Source organism: Camelus dromedarius, chromosome 21 (genome assembly GCF_036321535.1).
Source record: "Camelus dromedarius isolate mCamDro1 chromosome 21, mCamDro1.pat, whole genome shotgun sequence".
Lineage (NCBI taxonomy): Eukaryota > Metazoa > Chordata > Mammalia > Artiodactyla > Camelidae > Camelus > Camelus dromedarius.
In genome coordinates, this window is record NC_087456.1 from 28,148,329 (window position 1) to 28,169,823 (window position 21,495).

Below are 21,495 nucleotides of genomic sequence, written 5' to 3' on the forward strand. Positions count from 1 at the left end.
TTAGGGTTGGAACTACACGGAAGTGAGGAAGCACCATCTTGTTAATGGCCCTTAAATCTTAGACAACGTGCTATGCAAGCTATTTATCTTTTGGATGGAATGAATAGGTTATTACATACAGGGGATACCAAGTCTTTTCTGGAGGCATGTGGATGCAACAGACCACAGTTATTCAACTGCAACTTTTTTTAAAGTGGATTTTGAGACATATTTAAGAAGGGTATAGCCAGATTTATAGAGACCTTTAAGGGTTTAGCCTCCTCTGTGAATCCGGTAAATGAACTGTCCTTGCCCCAGAGACCCTCAGAGACAGATTCAAGGTCTGAAATGTTGGCCACAGAGGCATCAGCCAGTGGGTAATCAATCCGGGCCATCATCAGGTTATAGACGGGGGATTCTTCCACTGGGAGTTCCAGAAGGAGACTTTGGGGTCCACATTTAATAGTGGCATCTCATTTACAAAGTGGAGCTCCTCCCAACAGATGCACTGGATTGGAATGTCTAAACAGAAAAGTGTGTTAATTCAAGAGAGGGCAAAGAAAGACAAAGGCAGAGACTGAGAGGCGTTTGAAATTTCTACCATTGAGACATTTGGGATACTCCTCGGAAGGAATGACGGGAAAGTCGTAGGATTTACGGTACCTAATGTAGCACCGATATCATTTAGATGTGCAACCTTCTATTTTTACAACTGCATGGAAATTTCTCCCTGTGTGTTTAGGACAGTTATGAGTTGACAAGAGCAACTCCTTTCATAGAGAAGGGTTGTTCTTTCAATGTTTGTCCTTTTCCTCCTTTGATTTTATGTTTCCTGCTAGAGTAGAGCAACTGTTTTTCTCCTGTCCCTTTTGCTTACAATATAGATGGCTGTTTGGGGGTCGACTCAGCATAGATGGGTCCCTGGTCTTGGCTTTGTCCAATTGCTTAATCTGACAACTATGAATTTGATCTAATTTTTTTTTCTTTTCTTCCAAGTCAAAGCATCTTCCAAGTGCTCAGCAAGCTGTTATAAATTAGAGAGGAGAGACAGGCTCGTATCCTATCTTCCGTTCTCTGGAGAAGTTTTCTTCACTTCTTTTGAGACCAGAGCATTTGTGGAAGGTGATAGTTAACCAGTCTGTGAAACCAGGCATGGAATTACGTTTCCCTGTTTATGGAAGTGGAATTTTTTTTAACTGTGGCAAAATATAACATAACAACATAAAATATATCATTTTGACCATTTTTACATTCACAATTCAGTGGTATTAAATATATTCACGTTATTGTGTAATCATCAACACCACCATCTCCACAACTTTTTTATCTTCCCAAACTGAAATCCTGTGCCGATAAACATTAACTCTCCATCATCCCTTACCTCCCCGCCACTGGCAACCACCATTCTATATTCTGTCTCTATGAATTTTACTGCTCTACATACCTCATATAAGTGGAGTCATATAATATTGGTCCTTTTATGACTGGCTTATTTCACTTAACATTATGTTTCAAAATTCCTCCATATTGTAGCCTGTGGCAGAATTTCCTGCCTCTGTCAGGCCGAATAATTTTCCATTATGTCTATATATATTTATACAACATTTTATTTATCTGTCTATCCTTTGATGGCCATTTGGGCTGTTTCCACATTTTGGCTATTGTGAATAAGGATGCTATAAACATTGACATACAAATATCTGTTCAAATCCTTGCTTTCAGTTTTTTGGGCTATATACCCAGAAATGGAATTCCTGTATCATGTAGTTACTCTGTTTAGTTTTTTGAGAAACTGCCATTGTGTTTTCCACAGCAGCTGCACCATTTTGCATTCCCAACAGCAATGCACAGGATTCTAATTTCTCCACTTCCTTGCTAACACTTGTATTTTCCTGTTTTTATTTTGTTTTGTTATAATAACCATCTTACTGGGTGTGAAGTGGTATTTTATTGTGGTTCTGATAAGCATTTCCCAAATAATAATATTGAGCATCTTTTCAGGCTTATTGGTCACATGTATATATTCTTTGGAGAAATGTCTTTATGATTCCTTTGCCCATTTTTTAATTGGATAGTTTGTGTTATTATTGAGTTGTAGGAGTTCTTTATATATTCTAGATATTAATCCATTAAATATACAATTTACAAATATTTTCTCCTATAGATGATAGTTTTAGTCAGTTGATAGTGTCTTTAGATGGATAGCACTTTTCAATTTTGATAAAATCCAAATAATACATTTTTCTTGTTGTTACCTTTGCTTTTGGTGTCATATCTAAGAAACTGCTGCCAAATTCAATGCCATTAAACTTTCCTTTGATGTTTTCTTCTAAAAATTTTATAGTTTTAGCTTTTACATTTGGGTCCTGGATCCATTTTGATTTAATTTTTGTATATGGTATAAGATACGGATTCTTTGCATTTGGATATCCAGCTTTTCCAATGCCATTTGTTGAAAATATGGTCATTTTCCCATTGAATAGTCTTTTCATCCTTGTTGAAAATGATTTGATTAGACATGCCAAGTTTTATTTCTGAACTCTCTGTTCTATTCCATTGGTCTATATATCTGTCTTTGTACTAGGACCACACTGTTTTTTTTTAAACACTTTTATTGTGGTATAATTCCTGTACAGTAAACTACACCTATTTCAAATGTACAATTTGATGAATTTTGATTGATGCATACACCAATGAAACCACAACTGCAATCAAGATATACCACACTATTTTGATTACTGTAGCTTTATAGTAAGTTTTGAAATCAGGAAGTATGAGACTTCAGACTTTGTTCTTTTTTAAGGTCATTTGACTTTTTGAGGTACCTTAAGATTCTATTTGAATTTTAGGATGGATTTTTCTATTTCTGTAAAAAGTATTGTTGGAATTTTGATAGGGATTGCATTGAATCTGTAGATTACTTTGAGTATTATTAATATCTTAACAATATTAAGTCTTCTAATGCATGAACCTGAGATGTCCTTCTATTTATTAACTCTTCTTTAATTACTTTCAGCAGCATTTTGTACTTTTCACTGTACAATTATTTCACCTCCCTGGTTACACTTATTCTTAAGTATTTTTTATGCTACTGTAAATGGTATTTAAATTTCCTTTTCAGACTGTTCATCTTTAATGTATGGAAACAACTGATTCTTGTATGTTGGTTTCATATCCTGCACCTTTGCTGAATTCTCTTATTAGTTTAAACAGGGTTTTTGTGCAAAATCTTTAAGGTTTTATACATAGGAGATTCTATTGTCTGTGAACAGAGATAATTTTACTTCTTCCTTCTCATTATGGATGCCTTCTATTTCTTTTTCTTGCTGAATTGCTGTGGCTACACTTCCAAAATTACACTGAGTAGAAGTGGCAAAATTCAGCATTCTTGTCTTCATGATCTTAGAAGAAAACCTTTCACTGTTGAATATAATGTTATCTATGGGTTTTTCAAATATGCCCTTTATTATGTTGAGGTACTTTCATCTGTTCCTAGTTTGTTAAATGTTTTTATAATAGAAAAGTGTTGCATTTTGTCAAATACTTTTTCTACACCAATTGAGATGACTATACATTTTCCTTCTTTCATTCTTTCATTTAATATGATGTGCTACACTGGTTGATTTTTGTATGCTGAATTATTCTTGCATTCCAGGAATAAATCCCACTTGGTTATGTTGTGTAATTCTTTTAATATGCTACTGAATTGAATTAAATTTGTTAGTATTTTGCTGAGAATTTTTGCATCAATATTAATAAGGGATGTTGGTCTGTCATTTTCTTTCCTTGATGTGTCTGGTTTTGTTATCAAGGTAATGCTGGCCTCATAGATTGAGTTAAGAAGTATTTCTTCCTCTTCAATTTTTTGGAAAAGCTTGAAAAGGATTGCTGTTAATTTTTATTGAAATGTTTGGTAGAATTCACCAGTGAAGCCATCTGGTCCAGGGCTTTTCTTTGTTGGGAGGTTTTTGATTAGTAATTCCATCTTGTTACTAGTTATAGGTCTATTCAGATTTCCTATTTCTTCATGATTTAGTCTTGGTAGGCTGTGTGTTTCTAGTAATTTGTCCACTTCATCTGGTAGGAGTGGTTTCTGACCAATGAATTTTGGACAAGAAAGACCTCAGGGATAACTGCTAAGAGTTCTTGTCCTGTTTTTATGCTCTCTATATATCTGTCCATAGTTAAATAGTGTCCCATATTTTTAGTATTGTTTTGGTTAGCAGTTCATTTTGCTTTTACTAATCAAATTTTGGTATATTCTGGCCTCACAAGAAGATGAAGTATTTAACAGAGATCAGGGAGTCCAGGACTCTAAATCCTAAGGCAATCTTAAATTCTTCAGGGAACTTGTGCCTTTTCTTAAAAGTTAGACAAGTCATTAACTAAATTATGTAAATCTTGTCTGGACCATGGTTTAAAGCTATAAAACCTGCCAGGTTAGCCATTATACTTACACACCTTATAAGATTTCATGAAAGCATAGTGTCTAGGGAGAAGGATATGTTTAAAGGGCAGTGGAGGAAAGAGAAGAGGGTCTGTCGAAGATGCAGGAAGAAGAAAAGTGGTGAGGCAAGGGGGAGGAGGAAGTCAGGGTTCAGAGGGGTAGGAAGGAGATCAACCCTGAGTTGGGTCATGAGACAGGGAAGTAAGTTCGATTTTTAGATCTTCCAAGTTGTCATTAATCCTTTCTAAGGTATCCTTAAGGAAAGCAATTTTAATTTTTTTCTGCCTTTTAGGGTTTTCCTGTCTTTTGGAATCATACCCCCCCAAAAAAAAAGCCTGACTATTGATATTTAGAGTATTTGAATTCTTTGATCCTAAGGCAAAAGATAATTTTACTCTTATTTCAAGTTTCCCAGAATATCAAGTAAAGAGGAAATGTGAGCGTAACTACATCAGTGAAATTCTGTGTCTGCCACAGCTCAGCAAAATACTAGTATGCAGGCTTGAATACAGTATTTTTACCTCCTCTCACTTAATTAACCTTTCCACTGGAAATACTTTGGTTTGGTTAAATAAGTATAGTTTGGTTAAAGAAATTATCAGCAAAAGCGATACAAATTTATCAATTATTGATTTCTGAATCCACTCCACTTTCCAAAAAAAAATTGCACTAAATAGATAGAAAAGTATTTGTAGACAAACCTTTTTTTTATAACATCACTTAAACCTAATGTGCTTGTGTGTTAGGGATCAGAGAAAACAGGCAACAGAGCCTTACCTCTAAGCTGACATGTGTGTATGTGAGTAGACACATGTGTTTATACACTCTCAGTGCAAACATTTTGAAATTGTATTGAAATTTTGCAACTCCAATATGACGGTCTTCTGTCAACCAGTTGGCATCTGCAAGATCATTGTGATGAAATTTAATTGTGAGTCAGAGCATATTTTTTTAACTCATGCAATGATGGTTATTGTCCTAAATTGACAGGTGAAGTATGCTGTCCAGATGAACAGCACAATCGGGTTTCCACGGGCATCGGTGACTCCTGCTGTGGCAGAATGCCGTATTCCACCTCAGGAAACCAGATTTGCTGTGCTGGGAGGCTCCATGACAGCCACGGCCAGCAGTGCTGTGGTGGACAGATCGTGAGCAAGGATTTGGAGTGCTGTGGCGGAGAGGAAGAGGGTGTGGTGCACAGTCGCCGTCCAGGTAAGGGACCCTTGTCTACCTTCCAGTAGACTCTGAGGAGCAGAAAGGTTGAGAAACTTGCCTGAGATAGAAAACACAGAAGTAATTAAAGCTCATGTTAATTATATCTAATGCAATGATTAGGTGCATATTGAATAACAAATAAAAATGTAATCTCACATTTTTAGGTGCATGTGATGCATTTCATAAAAACAAGTCAAAACTTTCTTCTGTTTTTAAAAAAAATTGATAGACTTTAGTTTTTTAGAGGAGTTTTAGATTTACAGAAAAACTGAGCTGAAAATAGAGAGAGTTCCCATATTACACCCCCACCCAACTATGCCTCAGTTTCCCCTATTATTAGCATCCTGTGTTAATCTGGTACATTTGTAACAATTGGTAGGCCAGTATTGGTATATAATTATTAACTGAAGTCCGTATTTTACCTTAGGGCTCACTCTTTGTTGTGTAGTTTTATGGGTTTTGACAAAGGTAAAATGACACATATCTACTATTATAGTATCTTACAGAATAGTGTCACTGCCTTAAAAATCCCCTGTGCTGCATCTGTTCATCCCTTCCTCCTCCTCCCAAACCCCTATGAACCACTGATCATTTACTGTCTCTATCATTTTGCTTTTACACGATGTTAAATAGTTGGAGTCATATACTGTACAGCCTTTTAAGACAGGCTTCTTTGACTTAGCAATATACATTTTAAGGTTCCGCTATATCTTTTTGTGCCTTGACAGCTCATTTTTTTTTATCACTGAATAATACTGCATCGCATAGATGTATCATAGCTTATCCATTCACCTATTGAAGGGCATCTTTGTTGCTTCCAACGTAATTATTGGTGATTATGAATTAGGCTGCTACAAACAGTTGAGTACAGGTTTTTGTGTGGACATGTTTTCAACTCATTTGGGTAAATGCCAAGGAGCAAGATTGTTGGATTGTATGGTAAAGGTAAGAAACTGCCTTTGGCAGCTCTCTTCCAAACTGTCTGTACCATTTTGCATTCCCACCAACCATGAATGAGAGTTCCCGTTGCTCCACACCCTTGCCAGCATTTGCTGTTGTCAGTGTGTTGGATTTTGGTCATTCTCATTGGTGTATAGCTGTATCTCGTTGTTGTTTAAAACTCTTTCTTCTTGGAAAGTATCACATCCACCAAAAAACAACCAAAAATCCGACCAACAAATGCATTAAACCAGGACCAAGAAAATAATCCATAGTAAGTACTAAGATTATATAAAATTATTATTGATGATATTATGTCCCAATTCTTTTATTCCCTTATTTTTCTGTAGCTATTGAATTAATATTAATAACAATCATTATCATTGAGTACTTTCTATCTAGAAGGTACTATGCCCAATGTTTTATACATGATTACCTCAATTAATTGTTATTAAATAGGTACTGTTATTATCCACATTTTAAAAATGAGGAAACTGAGGCATAAAGATTAGACATTTGCTCAAGATTACACAGTTAGTCAGATCTAGATTTGGGGGTGCCTGAAAGTCATACAATTTGGGGGACCCTTTTTAAGAAAATAAAATACTGAAGACAAAACAAAATATGAAAATAAACATTTATAAGGGGAAAATAAATTACAAAAGTTACAAGTCTAAAAAAAAAACCTAGTGGATCCTGCTAACATAAATATAGTATATTTGGATTATATAACTTCTGACATCCCTCTGTATTTTTTTCAACATGTTTAACTTGCACCTTTGGTCGCCTCTTCATACAATAATGGCTTTATGTTGTAATTATCTACAGAAAGAATAAAGACAATTCATTCTTTCCTATCACATGGTTAATAAAAAAATATTTTTGATTAAAGTTTAGAAAAGTGACTTTAAGCTTCACAGATCATTATTCTAATATTATGTAGATGTTTGATTTTTCTCAAATGTGGAGAACTATCTACTAAGGCCTTTATTAAGATTTTAGAGCATTTTAAGTTTTCTTGTCTTAAGGTGATACAGTGATTTTTCTTAAATATTTCTTGAACTGGCAACATCACTACCAGTTTTTCATGGATATCTTTATTGTATGACTGAATATGAGTTATATTTTATCATAGATACCATTATTTTATCTAAAAAATCAGTAAGAAGCTTATATTTTTCCAATATAAATGACTTCTTTTCATAGTTTGTATTATCAGAGTAATCAAGTTACCTATAGCTTCAATCCTAGATCCACCATTTTCTTTTACTAGCTTCCTGCTTTTGGTACAATCTGAAATTTATTTTGTTACAAATCTCTTCTTGATGTCAGAGTATTTCAGTTGACTCCATGGTTAATTTTTACAGTTTTGTTTCATGTTATATTAATTTTTCTATCTGATCTTTCTCTTTCTTTAAATCTTTTCTTTATATGCATACAAGCTGGGAGTCTACAATTTCTCTCAATCCTTACGTTCCCACATTACAGTTAAAATGGCATATTCAAGCCTTAAACACTCTTTTATGGAAGCTGCTGAAATCATATAAATTTAGCTACTGAACCCAAACTAAATATTCCCTGGACTCAACATCCCCTTAGTTTGAGTTAAAAACTATCCATGGTTACTCCGGTCTCAATTAATATGAGAACACATATGACAGAGGGCAAGTTAAGGAGACAAGAGACAGTGGCCATAGCAAATTACAGTTAAATATTATACATATGCAAATTTTATTAAAATAAATAACCATGCTTGCCTTGGAAGGGGCTCATGCAAGCAAAGGGCTCTGAAAAGCAAGCTTCCTTGGTTTCAAGGTGAATCTACCCCTGTAACCAGTGCTTGTTGGAGCTCCAGCCCCTCTCTGAGTAAGATTTCAGAACATCACAATATCTTGATGGAAATGAACTATGAACTCTCTACTGTCTTTCTATAATTTCTTCTCTTTTTAGAAACCATCAAAGAGTTATCTGTAATACAAGTAACAAAATTATTGTAAGATTATTGCTAAATACCATGTTCTTGTACACATTCTCTTCTATATAAAGTTCTGATGAAAACTTAAAAAGAGCACTTCGACAACGAAAACTAAACAATCAACAAAATTCAAAGTATCAATCCTGGGTGTACCAGACTCTTGTGCCATCATAGGAACACTAGATTTTCAGTATTTTTATAGTCCTTAAATAAAGAAGAAATGCTAAATTAAATTATTCATAAATTTCAATCCTCCCACTGTGGAAAGATTCGTTTCTTTCTTTGAGCCAAAAAAAAAAAAAAAAAAACCTGATTTCTAGTTTCTTATTTTATCTTTGGACAACCATCAAGTATGTTTCCAAGGCATTTACTATTCTGTGAGGCTATAAATCACCCATCTGGATCCAGGCTGCATCCATCTTATGCCTTTTTTAATCCAACCCAGTGGGACATATTTAGAGGAAGATTTTAACATAAAGATACTGTCAAATTGGTTGACAGTCCCATGTCATTATGTTGATCTCTATCAACTTTATGTTAATCTCCATCAACTATCCAGAAAATAGTAACAGTGGATAGTTGTCCTACATGCAGAAGAATTAGATTTTAATTATAACATTTTATCAAACCCAGGAACTTAAGGATTACCTCCAACGGATGGCACGGGGCACCTGGATCTGTACCGCACGGTAACAAGAAAGTTGACTTTTCCAGGTCAAACAAAGAAGCAAAAACAAGCAACAAAAACCAACCTCCTAAGAGCTTCGTTGAAAATGAATGCTGTATAAAATCATATCATACACAAGTGTCCAGGGTGGACACATAGTCGTTTCAGAAATTTCCCCCATGGATTGTAGACTTAATAGGTTAGTATTCTAAAGATAGCTGAAGTCCAGTCAAGAAATTCAGCCCAGTATCTCCCAGAAAATGCTCGTTGGCTAAAAGATGTACACACGCAGCAGGAGACAAACTACAACAACAAAAGTAGACAACATCCTGCGTTCGCTGTCTGCCAAGCTGAGCTCTGTCTGCTTCACAGACATCGACACGTTTAATCCTCTCAGCGACCCCGTATCGCGGGTACTGTTAGTGTCTCCATTTTACAGAAGTACTTTTAACAGAAGTTAAAAGCCTTTTCCACATCACACATCTAGTAAGTGGCTGCATTACTTCGGGCAACATGAACTGCTATTATAAATGAAACCTCACATCGGTAAAGGCTCACCTACAATAGGGGTTCATGTCTCTCTTCTGTGATGATACTGCACTGGGAACATATCTTCAGATACATTCACATCCACAGCCGTCCTGGCTGTTGGAAGTGATTCTGTTTTCAACAGGTAGTTTCTAAGGTCACCTGGGAGTTTGTATCCAGTCCTGCAGTCAGAAGAGGAAAAGAGCACGCAATAACAGGGAGGTTTTTTTTTTTTTTAATTGGCCAGGTCTAGAAATAGCAAAATTTTTTATCAACATTTCATTGACTAAAACTCAGCTATCTGTCAACATCTAAATGCAAGGGAGGCTGGGAGATGTGCCCATGAATCTCTTGCCACTGTGACTAATACACGTTGCTAACTCTATCCATAGAGTCCGTGCCCTTAACCTTTCTGAGTGTTCTGATACCTGAACAAGCATTGGATACTCTCCAGCCCAAACCATATCAGTGTTTATCCAGTCTGATGAGCAGGCCCAGTATAATATGGCTACCAAGCTGAGAACATTTTCTAGAGGACCAGAAGAAAAGTAGGCGTTGACTGCATGCCACACGTGTGCCAAAGTTAGAGGAAAGGGTGCTGTGTATGCGTGCAAGGCTCTGGCCTGGGACTTCTGAGGGCCTCCGAGACCTTTGCAGATGGTCGGTGAGATCAAAACTGTTTTCATAATAATACACACTGAGCTATTATATGCCTTTTTCACTCCCACTCTCTCACAAGTGCACAGAGGCATTTTCCAGAGGTTACGTGACATGTGATACTACGACAGTTTTTTTTTTTAATTTTTTATTGAAGTGTAGTTGATGCTCAATATTATATCTCATAGGTGTACAGTATAGTGATTCACAATTTTTACAGAGTATATTCCATTTAAAGTTATTATAAAATATTGGCTATATTCCCTGTGTTGTACAATATATGCTTATAGCTTATTTTGTACCTAATCGTTTGTACCTCTTAATCCCCTACCCGTATATTGCCCCTCTCCCCTCTCCCCACTGGTAACCACTAGCTTGTTCTCTGTGTCTGTGAGTCTGCTTCTTTTTCTTTTGTTATATTCACTAGTTTGTTGTATCTTTTAGATTCCACATATGAATGATATTGGACAGCACTAGTCTTTCTATGTCTGACTTATTTCACTTAGCTTAATGCCCTCCAAGTCCATCCATGTTGCTGCAAATAGCATAATTCCATTATTCTTATGGCTGCGTAGTATTCCATTGTATAAATATACCACATCTTCTTTATCTATTATTCTGTTGGTAGACCACTTAGGTTGCTTCCATGATACTGCAACAGCTGAATGCAGAAGCAGGCATGAGAATTTAGTTCCTTCTATTAAGCCAGACATTTAAGAGGCTTGCAATAATACAGAACAATGTCATTCTTCTCATTAATTTTTCTCAGTTTGGAAAATGTGTTTCTTTTTCATAAATATTAATGTTAACATGTTATCTATTTAGTATTTCTGTAAATGAATTAATTAATACATATTTCAAACATGTCGGCTTTACGGCTCTAACCCGGTAAAGGTCAACAAATACAACCCATATAAACAAAAGCTATTTGGAGTCCTCAATTATTTGTAAAAGTATAAAGGGGTCCTGACACCAAACTTTGAGAACCACTGCTTTAAGGCTTAGTAATCACGTCTACTAGAAAATCATGGTAGTTAGTTAGTTATCCTGCACTACGAATATCCAGTTGAGTACCTTCTTCTCCTTTAAAAGAGTTATCTAAAAACAGGTCCATTAAAGACAGAACCGTGGCCCCTGTGTATTGGGGGGGGGCGGCATGTTTCTTCCTCATACTATACTGAGCCAGAGCTTTAAGCAGCAAGCTATCTCATTTTAGCATTATCTCTCATCTGGTGCTTTTTTTTTTAAAGTCAATTGCCATTTGCAGCAACGTGGATGGACCTAGAGATCGTCATTCTAAGTGAAGTAAGCCAGAAAGAGAAAGAAAAATACCATAGGATATCACTCATATGTGGAATCTAAAAAAAGAAAAAAGAGGACACTAATGAACTCATCTACAAAACAAAAACAGACTTGCAGACATAGTAAACAATCTAATGGTTACCAGGGGAAAACAGGGTGGGAAGGGATAAATTTGGGAGTTTTGAGATTTTTCGAATGTTAGCCACTACATATAAAAATAGACTTAAAAAAACAAATTTCTTCTGTATAGCTCAGGTAGCTATATTCAATATCTTATAATAACCTGTAATGAAAAAGAATATGAAAACAAATATGTGTATGTATATACCTGACTGGGACATTGTACACCAGAAATTGACACATTGTAACTGACCAAAATTTTTTAAAAACAAGCTGAAAAAAAATTTTAAATAAAGTCAATTGCCATATTCCTTCATTCAATAAATACGCATTATGTAGTGACTGTATTCAACATACCATTCTCAGTGCTTTGTGAGTATAAAAATGGGAGGTAGGATTCCATTCTTATCCTTAGGGATTTACAATCTAATCCAGGAAAAAAGTGGCTGTAAGGTTAAACACAGGCCATAGAGAGGGATGAATACAAGCACCATCTGAAGACTGAGCTATCACTCTGATCCAGGTGGTGAAGAGAGGATTGGAACCTCAGACAATGAGGAGGATCTTGAGACATGTGGCTGGAAGAAGGACATTCCAGCTAAAGGGCATAGCTTGAGCTAAAGTGTGGAATTAGCAATCTGCAAAGCACGTGCAGGTGGGAGAGAGCCATTGGGTTCATTGGAGGAATACACCGTGTGTGAGGAGAGAGGGAGACAAGGCTGAGTAGGCCAAAGGATCTGAACGTTATTTGGTACTCAGGCAACAGTCCATGCAATGATAAGAACTGTGACTTAAGGAGAAAAACTAGATGTGGGTGGCAGAATGGATATGAATGAGAAAGAAAGGTAAGTCAGTTAAAACGCTTTTGCCCAAATATAAAATGCACCCGCTCCAAGAAATGGAGTAGAAGTTACTTTCCACCAGGACAAGGGTCCTTACTCTTTTGGAGGTCATGTACTCCTATCAGAATCTTTTGAAAATTACAGCCCCTCACTTGAAATAATAGTACAGAGGACACACACACACAGATTAGCCTGCAATTTCATCTGCCCTTGAAGTCAATCCGTGGACTCAAATTTTAAAATCACGAATTTACTTCACCATGGTATTCCATGCGAGCCAATTATTTCTCAAGCAAACTGTGACATTCCTCAGTTCTTGGGAATCAGAATTAGCGCCAGTGTTTCTCATGACCTTCCACAGTTCCGTCAACTCCGTGATCATGGTGGACTGAAGGAATGATCCTTTTTAAAAGAGAAAAAAAGAAAAATCTCTTTTTAGTCTTTTGACCTCCCTGCAGGTTTCACTGAAAATAGACACGTTCCACATGTCTTTTTCCTCTCTCTGTTGCCGCTCCCTCCTGTCGCCCCTAATGATTGTGACCTTCAGTGACCTTCCAGAATATCCATATGGCCCTTTTTTTCTCCTCAACCTAGCAACACCATACCTGCTGCATGCGGGTTTGGATCTCATAACATTGTTCCTAAGCCTGGCCTCTCTCCCTGCCTGGCATTGTGCGCCTGCCACGAGCCGGGGCTGGCTCGTAAAGCATCTCTTTATGTACTTTATTACTTAAACTCTTTTATTTGCCTGCAGGAGCTCTTTAACAAAATCACATTGAATTGACTTTCTCACACCAAATCAAATCTCCCTGGTCCCAGTTCAGTTGTCTTTGTCAATATGTATTTTATAAATGGAGTGAATTAACAGATGCTGCTGGAACAGAAGTGCTGGGGTAGCGTTTATGTTTTTAGTGCTCTCTCTGGGCAGATGAGTTGTGTAGGAGTGTTATACAGGTGTCTCAGGATGAAAGTCATGCGCGTCATTTCGGTGGATATGTATTCTTAACCATTTTCCTGGAATATATTTTAAACCTCTTTATTACTCTTTTTATTCTTAGTGTTTGCTTATATGGTTTTATCATTTGTGCCATCAATCTCAGGTTGGACTTGATTATATCGCTTCATATTAAAAGATGAAAATTAAAGCCTCTCTATCATTCAAAGAGAACAGGATTTTCTTGTTAAGCCACGAGGAAACTTTGGAACGCGTTGCCTTATTTCTGTTATCCAGGTTGTCCATGCAGCCTTTGATATGAAATTCTGGGTTGAGGCTGTTTTATAATACGGTACTGAGTTCCCATGTCCTGGACTCAGACATCAATAGACTGGCTAGTCCTGTTACAAAAGACGGGGTTTGGGCGCTTTGCAGAGAGGGAAATACAGCCCCAGAAATCCATTAGGTAAGACTTGTATTGGAAGAAGACATCCCAAGAAGATTTCCATATGACATGATGGACTTTTGAAAAGTGTAATGTATAAATGCGGTATAATACATTGCGACAATTTGGGGGAAGGTTTTACCCTCCCCTTTCTGTGGCTTGTGGTGGTAGCCACAGCGCCATCTTCTGGTAAAGACAAGATGCACTTTTTTTTCCATGCTCTGCCACCAACTTGATGTTTGTCCTGAGAGTAACTAATTTCAAACCTTTATTTTTTTTTAAACATTCTTCTGGGCCTGAAATATAATCCTCTGTCTTAAAATGTGGTCCCCATGGTCAATCCCAGAGCTCCACAATGATTTGTCATGTTCCAGACTCTGTTTTCTAATGACTGCTATTTTTAATCTCAAAAGCATGATAATTCTTGGGTGTTTTTTTTTTTTTTTTTATTGAAACACAGAGCACTTGTTTTGCAGAATTAACAATTTAGAAATTCATCAGGACTATAGGTTATAAATGCCCTCCTTTCCAGCCCTGGACATTAAGTGTTGGTAACACATTGGAAGTATTCATAATATGGAGCGTGAAAAATTCCTTCCTTCATTCCTTTCTCAGCTGTATCCAATACAATGGAAGCTATCCATTGGAAAGACAGTCTATACTGTTTGATCTCAAAAACAAATACCTAACAGTTCAATGCTGTCCCCCTTTAGTAACATCTGCATCCTGTTCAGAGAGAATCCCCGCCTTTGCAGAAATTTAATGACGAGCCCCTGGAAGAACAGGTCCACCCATCAATAATCCATGTCCTGTTTTGGTTTTCTTTGGGCATATTTAAAACTGTGCATTGTGTGTGTCAAAGTTCAGAAGTCAAGTGCTACATGTGATAAATTGGGTGGGGTCAGAAGTTATTGCCGTGCAGTTTCAGAAGATTGTCTGTCTCTGAATTTGCAGCTCATTCATGCTGAAGTGATGCACTATGGGAATTACTACCCAGCTCTGCTCTGCAACATCTGCTCTCCCTAAGTGAGTTAGTGCACGTCAGACATCTTTATGTCAGAATGCTGCAGTGATGGATGCAGTCTCCAGAAAATGCTGCATAAAAATCTGGTGTGCCGTTCTGGCCATTAAGTGAAATTACTATTTAAATTAATGGCACTGTCACAGTTTATCTGTGCAAAGAATGAACGCTGATTAGGGTATTAAGTAATTAGCAATTTATCACACTGGAACAAGGCTGATAATAATTAAAGAAGTAATGGTTTACCAAAGAAACTAGAAAGGGAGTCACTTCTTGTTATGTGAGTGAAATCTTTGGCTGAAAATTTTAATTCAGTGAAACAAAGATGAAGCTCTTTGTGAAAGGAAACATCCTTTTTTTTTTTCCTTCTGGAAAAACAGTTCATTATCAAAATTTTAGTTGACCTGTCAAAAGTCCCTCAGAGCGATCAGATGACTGATTAGGAGTTTTGAATTAGGTCAGTGTCTGCATTTTGATTTTATACTTAAAGCATGGTGAAACCATAAAGTAATTTGGGAGTAGAGGGGAAGAATGTATTCTGTTCCCTAAAGGACTGGTTTTCAGATTTTGATTGCTCTTTAAAATAGAAACATGAATTATTTTAAGAAAACTGCTGGAGAAAAAAAAATGACAGCACAGAATCCAAGGTTGTATTTAAATGTCTGATCAGAAAGCATTAGGAAAAAAAAATGCCCAAACAATATAAAACCTGAAGCTGTGGATTTTTCTTTCTAATTTGTGTGTGTGTGATTTTTACTCATCATAATCAAGACTCAGAGTACAGTGATAACCCTGTTATATTTATTTGAAAGAACTTTCCTAGAAATGTTAAAACAACTAAAATTATTAATAAAGTACCAAAGAAAAGAGTTTACTTTTAAACCAATTACTTTAAACAGTTACCACATTTAAACATGGAATGTTGAAATGCAGTTATAATCAATGTATATCGTTAATCATACATTTAAAATTTTTAAATATGGGGAGATATTTTTAAAGTGGAAAGATCAGTAAGCGTTTTCTCTGGAGTCACGTGTGGATAAACATCCGTGGCATGCGCCAAGTCAGTGTCTACTCTCTGTGATTCTTAAAAAAACAAAAAGCACTTAAAACTCATTGGTCTGTCATTAGGAGGGTTTTCCATAATGTAGGTATTTGTACAGGACCCGATTAAACAATTTGGGACCCCAGGGCACTCTGAAGTTGAGGTTCTTTATGTTATCAGCCAGGACTAATAATAAATAAACAAAATTCTAATTAAAATAAATCATTCATCGCATTGTGCTGCTGTATAACTGGAAATAAATTCTAATCTGATAGCACTGTGACATGGGGTACAGGCACCTTAATTTCTAGCTTAATCTGACTCGAGAGTATTGTTTATTTATTCAGGCTTTTATGTCTAAATTTCCGCTGTTACCTCTTCTGAGGCAAGATTTAAATGATGTGCACACAGGCAGTTAAACTGAATCTGGTGGGAGGAAGGAGGCTGGTGTCTCAGCCTCCGTCTTTCACTGAGAAGTGGAGCGCAGTGATCCACTCTGCAAGGTCTTTCTGCCACTGCCCCGAGCCTCCAACCCACGTCTAGTGATGGGTCTAGAATGCGGTGCAGCCCAAAAAATGGTGGTCGAATAGTTCACCTGATTGGTGAGATAGACTTTGAGTACAAATCTATCTCGTGATGAAAGAATGGCTACAGTTGCTGCTGGAGTCACAAGAAGTAAATATTTGTACCTGAGACAAAGCCGGCCAAAAACTTAACAAGATTCTTCCACTGTGTCTCCAGTTCCAGGATGGGGCTTCGTCTCCACTGCCTGGCCTCTTAGCCCAGAGTGCTCAGGTGACCTTTTCTCCCTTGTGAATTTCTAGAGTTTTCTTCTGAGTTTCTCTGGGTTAACACCTCCTTTTTCTACAACAAGATGTTATCATCACAAGATGGGCAGGTAATTCTCACGACAGGAATCCGACCATTTTTTATAGGAGCATGGGAGAAGTTTGGCCCCGCTGAATGATTTTAGAGCACTTCCTCTTGTGTGTTCTTTACCTAATTAGTGCCTGGTGCTCTTAGTAAGAAGGACCCCTCATGGCACATCTAAATCACCTTGGTTGGGAAATGCCACCTTAGGTATTGTACCATTTCAGCTACTGCCCGAGTCTGACATTTTTACACCAAACTTTATAGCAGCCTCAGTTGTCTTCCCTTTTTTTATTTCATATTCATATATAACATTTTATTGTTGCAGGGATGTTCTGTTGCGGGCAGGATTATGTGAATATGTCAGATACCATATGCTGTTCAGCTTCCAGTGGAGAGTCTAAAGCACATGTTAAAAAGAATGACCCAGTGCCAGTAAAATGCTGTGAGACTGAACTTATTCCAAAGAGCCAGAGATGCTGTAATGGAGTTGGATATAATCCTTTGAAATATGTTTGCTCTGACAAGATTTCAACTGGAATGATGATGAAGGTAATTGATAGAAAACCTCTCAGAGGCGCTGATTTGACAATGGCAAGAGAAATACATTGTTCATAACTATTTTTCTAAAATAGGAATATAAAAACTCCTGTGTGCATTATTCATTTTCACATTACATCCATATTAATACCAAATGAGTTCGCTATGATTGATGTTATTGCAATGAATTCTAAAGGAATTAATAATGATTAGCTGTTCTCAGGAAGCTTTAGCGGTGCTTGAGATTAGTGCAGACAGAACGTCCAGAGGCTGAGAGAGCCGGCCCGGGGCCCTGGATGGAGATGGAGGGAAATTCGGCGTCCTCCCTCCAGCCTCCCAGCCGTAGTCCCTCACTGTCCTTTATAGAGACCTTGGATCCAGCACGTTCACTGAGTGGTGTTTCTATCCAGATCAGCAAAAGCCAGCCAACCACAGGCGTGAACAGACGTGTGCGGGCATGCTTTGTGTTTGTATGTTGAGATGCTTCATATACAACTGTGCCTTGCTTGTTAGCATTAAACTTGACCCAGGACTCTGGAAACCCAAGATTATAAGGGGAGGATTATGGACATTTAAACCCCAAACATCCTCCTGTGTTTAGTAGTAATTTGTCCTAAGGAGATGACTAAGAATGGGTGTCTTAGTCACGGATAGTGGAAGGACTCCTGCTGACCGAGGCACCTGTACAGTCGTTCTGTGGACATCATATACTTCGGGATGTAAGAAAGTCTTGAGATTCTTAGGGCCCCAGCGAGCACTTGGCAGCAATGAACATTAAGATGACACATAAAGCTGTTGAAAAGAATAGGTATTTCATTAAGTGAATAATCTTTGGCCTACACAATTTTTAAAAAAATTGATCTGACTTGAACACAACTTCAACTAGCCAGTTCCGTGAAAGAAATCTATCCAACATAGGTTCCCAACGTTTAAATTCATTCCAGGCCAGTGTTTTCAGAAGTTGGGACGAGGACATGCTTCTTAAATGCGTAGTACTTTTTGGTCTTAAAGAGCTGGTGGTGGTGTGAGAACGTGCCTTTAAAATAACAAGTTAGGAGGCATCGATGTAGGAGACCCTCCTGCAAAGGGCACTCATACTTGAACAATGAAGAGAGAAAGCCTGTTAGTTGTGAGTGATGGTGTCATTTCTGAAACTGTGTGTTTCGTTCTTACCCACCTCACATTTGATTCCCACGCATCTCATTTTGGTCAGGAAGACACAGCTTCCGTTATTCAGGGAGGATGTTCAGGATGTATCCATGATCTTTTGTGTTGGCTTGAACTGGCTTTATGAAGGCCAGTTAGCAGTTGTCCTTAAAATTCATATTTAAACTATGATGATTAGGAGAATATTTCTGAATGCTGGCTCGAGCAGTGTGTTACAGGTGGAGTTCAGCTTCCTGCAGAGCTGGTCCCTGGAGATTTCCAACTCCTGGTCCAGTTGGACTGGATCCCCCTGGGATTTCTGCACAGCTGTCCCAGCAGGTCTCCTCTAAGCTGTCAGTTTGGGAGCTCCTTTCCCTCCTCCTCTGCGTTGGTCTCCCTGTGTTCTGGACCTCAGTTGTTCCTCTTTGCTGCCTTACCTCCTTTTGTAGAATTATCTCCCTGAGTACAGGTGCACGGAAGGTAAATTTTTTGAGAGTTTGATGTCTAAAATGATTGTTATTCCACCTTCCCATTGGGTCAATAGTTTGGCTAGACATACAATTCAAGGTTAAAAATGATTTCCACCCAGGATTTTGTAGGCATTTCTGCATTTTTATTCTTTTGTTGCTGCTCTGAGTCCTGTTTCTTTGTAGGTTACCGTGTTGTTTTTTCCTGTGAAACTTTTTAAGATATTCTCTGTATCCTGCTTTTCCAGAATTTCATGACAGTGAGCCTCTATATAGATGTTAGTAACATCATGACTATTAATATTCCTAAGGATACACTGTTTGTGGATTTTTTCAGGGTGGAGCCTCATGGCCTTCAGCTCTGGGGATGCTGTTTTATTATTTCTTTGATAATTTGCTCCCTTTTTTATTTTTTATCATTTATGTGTGTTTCCGATCAGTTGGGTGTTGGACTTCCCAAATATCTATTCATTGTTTTCTTCTTGCTTCTTGCTTGTTGATGAAGTCTTCATCGTTTTCCATGTGATGAGATATTACCTTAACTTTAACTTTCTACCCTTCTGTTGATGTGATGTGGGGATTTTTTAGCTATTACATTTTTTCAAGTTTTTCGGGGCTCTTTTTTTTTGCTGATTATTGTTTATTTATAGCATCCTACTCTTGTTTCATTCATGCTATGTCTTTTTTTTTATCCTTCTGGAAATAGTCCATTGTTGATTTTTTAATTGTTTGCTTGCTTTATTCCTTGAATTGTCTCCTTTGTTTGGAGGCTTTTAATTTTGTCTTTTGATTTTATTTTTTTCTTTGCTTAATTTTGCTTCTTCTGAATTCTTTTTTTCTATGTTTTTAAACCTCTTCTTTCCTTTGGAGGCTGATGGAAACATCACTACACATAAACGTCCATCAGTGGGGAGCACAGTTGGGTAGTCATGATGGCAAGATGGCTTTATGTCGAAGACTCACGTTACCAAGAATCCTCAACAAGTGTATTTAACTATATCCTTAATACTCCATCCTGTGTCAGGATGGGGTACATGTGTGGCTGCCATATGGGAAATTCAGTGGAAAAGAAGGCTGAGGCTCTCACTGTGCAATGCACAGGCTTTTATGTATTTTTCCCACTCTGCCTCCTAGTTTATACCTTTCAGTGGACCCTCTCTATTTTCTTTTTTAGTATCACCAGCTATTTTCTAAGCCTTTCTCATTTTATAATACTTCATCAGGTGCATCTGTAACAACCCACACATCCTGCTCGTGCTCTAGCTTCTGACCTCCTCCCCAAGAACTGGGAGTTCCGGAGCACTTGGCTTACTCTCACAGTTAGCCCTGGGCACAGGTTTACTGAATACTCAGCCACAGCCTAACAGAACTCCTCGATGTCCCAAACCCCAGCATCTCTTTCTTTGCCACAGTTCGCTTAGCCACTGAGCCAGCGCCACATGTGTCAGGGGGTTGTTGCTACTGTTGTTCAGGCAACATCTAACCTCAAATCACTGCTGTATGTTTTTGCTAGAATGCACTGGACTATGCTGAGGTGAAAACAGATGTCCTCGTGTGTAGAACAGGTCAATAGGATGAATTTTTTAAAGCCTTTCACGTTACAGTCCAGTGTGCTTTTGGCAGCTCTTCTCTGAGCAACATCTCAGGAACCTGAGTCCCTTCCATCTTGTGGGGCTTCACGAGGGAAAAAAAGGATGGAATGAATAATTACACATTTACAGGTCGTCCCTGGATGCAGAATACACCTCTTCTGCATCCTAGTCATACAGACATTTCTAGTCACGTGACTTCTCCTGTTGTAACTGGACTTGAAATTTCCAGGGAGAAAAGGCAAAAATGGGCATACTGGGCACATAACATTGTCCCTGCCACATCCATCCACTTCCCAGCTTCCCATAAACGTATGTTAGCGCCCTTCTTGTTCCCTTGGACTTTTCTGTGTTCCTGTACTGTCATTCGGTTGGGCTTTAAGAGGAAATAAAGATAAATGCACATGTTCAATTCACCTTATTTAAATGGACTTTATTTTGACTACCATTGGGAGAGTATCTTAGATGAGAGAGAGTAAAGGCAGATCCATTTTAAATAGCAAAAATTATTTTAAATAAGTCATGCTACCTATAGAAAGGGAAGATTGAAGTAGAGCTTCGTATTATAAGAATATGACCTTATTTGTATCTCCTGTAATTTGAGATGATGGAATATTTCATCTTCTGAGATTAGAACATACTAGGACTTATAACTGTAACAAGTCTAGAGATTCACCAGAGAAAAACCTTATATATATATATATATATATGTGTATGTGTATATATAATTATTATTATAGTGACAGTTTATGAAATATTTAGATTTT

General features: G+C 37.4%; 1 protein-coding gene across 1 annotated transcript in view; it reads left to right on the forward strand.

Annotated features, from left to right (window-relative positions):
* LOC105100345 (usherin) overlaps positions 1-21,495 on the forward strand; it is a 370,866-nt gene that overhangs the window by 230,156 nt on the left and 119,215 nt on the right. Inside the window, exons 27-28 of the mRNA XM_064477011.1 lie at positions 5,417-5,638; positions 17,315-17,538. Coding sequence (XP_064333081.1) covers positions 5,417-5,638; positions 17,315-17,538 — 446 coding nt within the window. The remainder of the gene's footprint in view (positions 1-5,416; positions 5,639-17,314; positions 17,539-21,495) is intronic.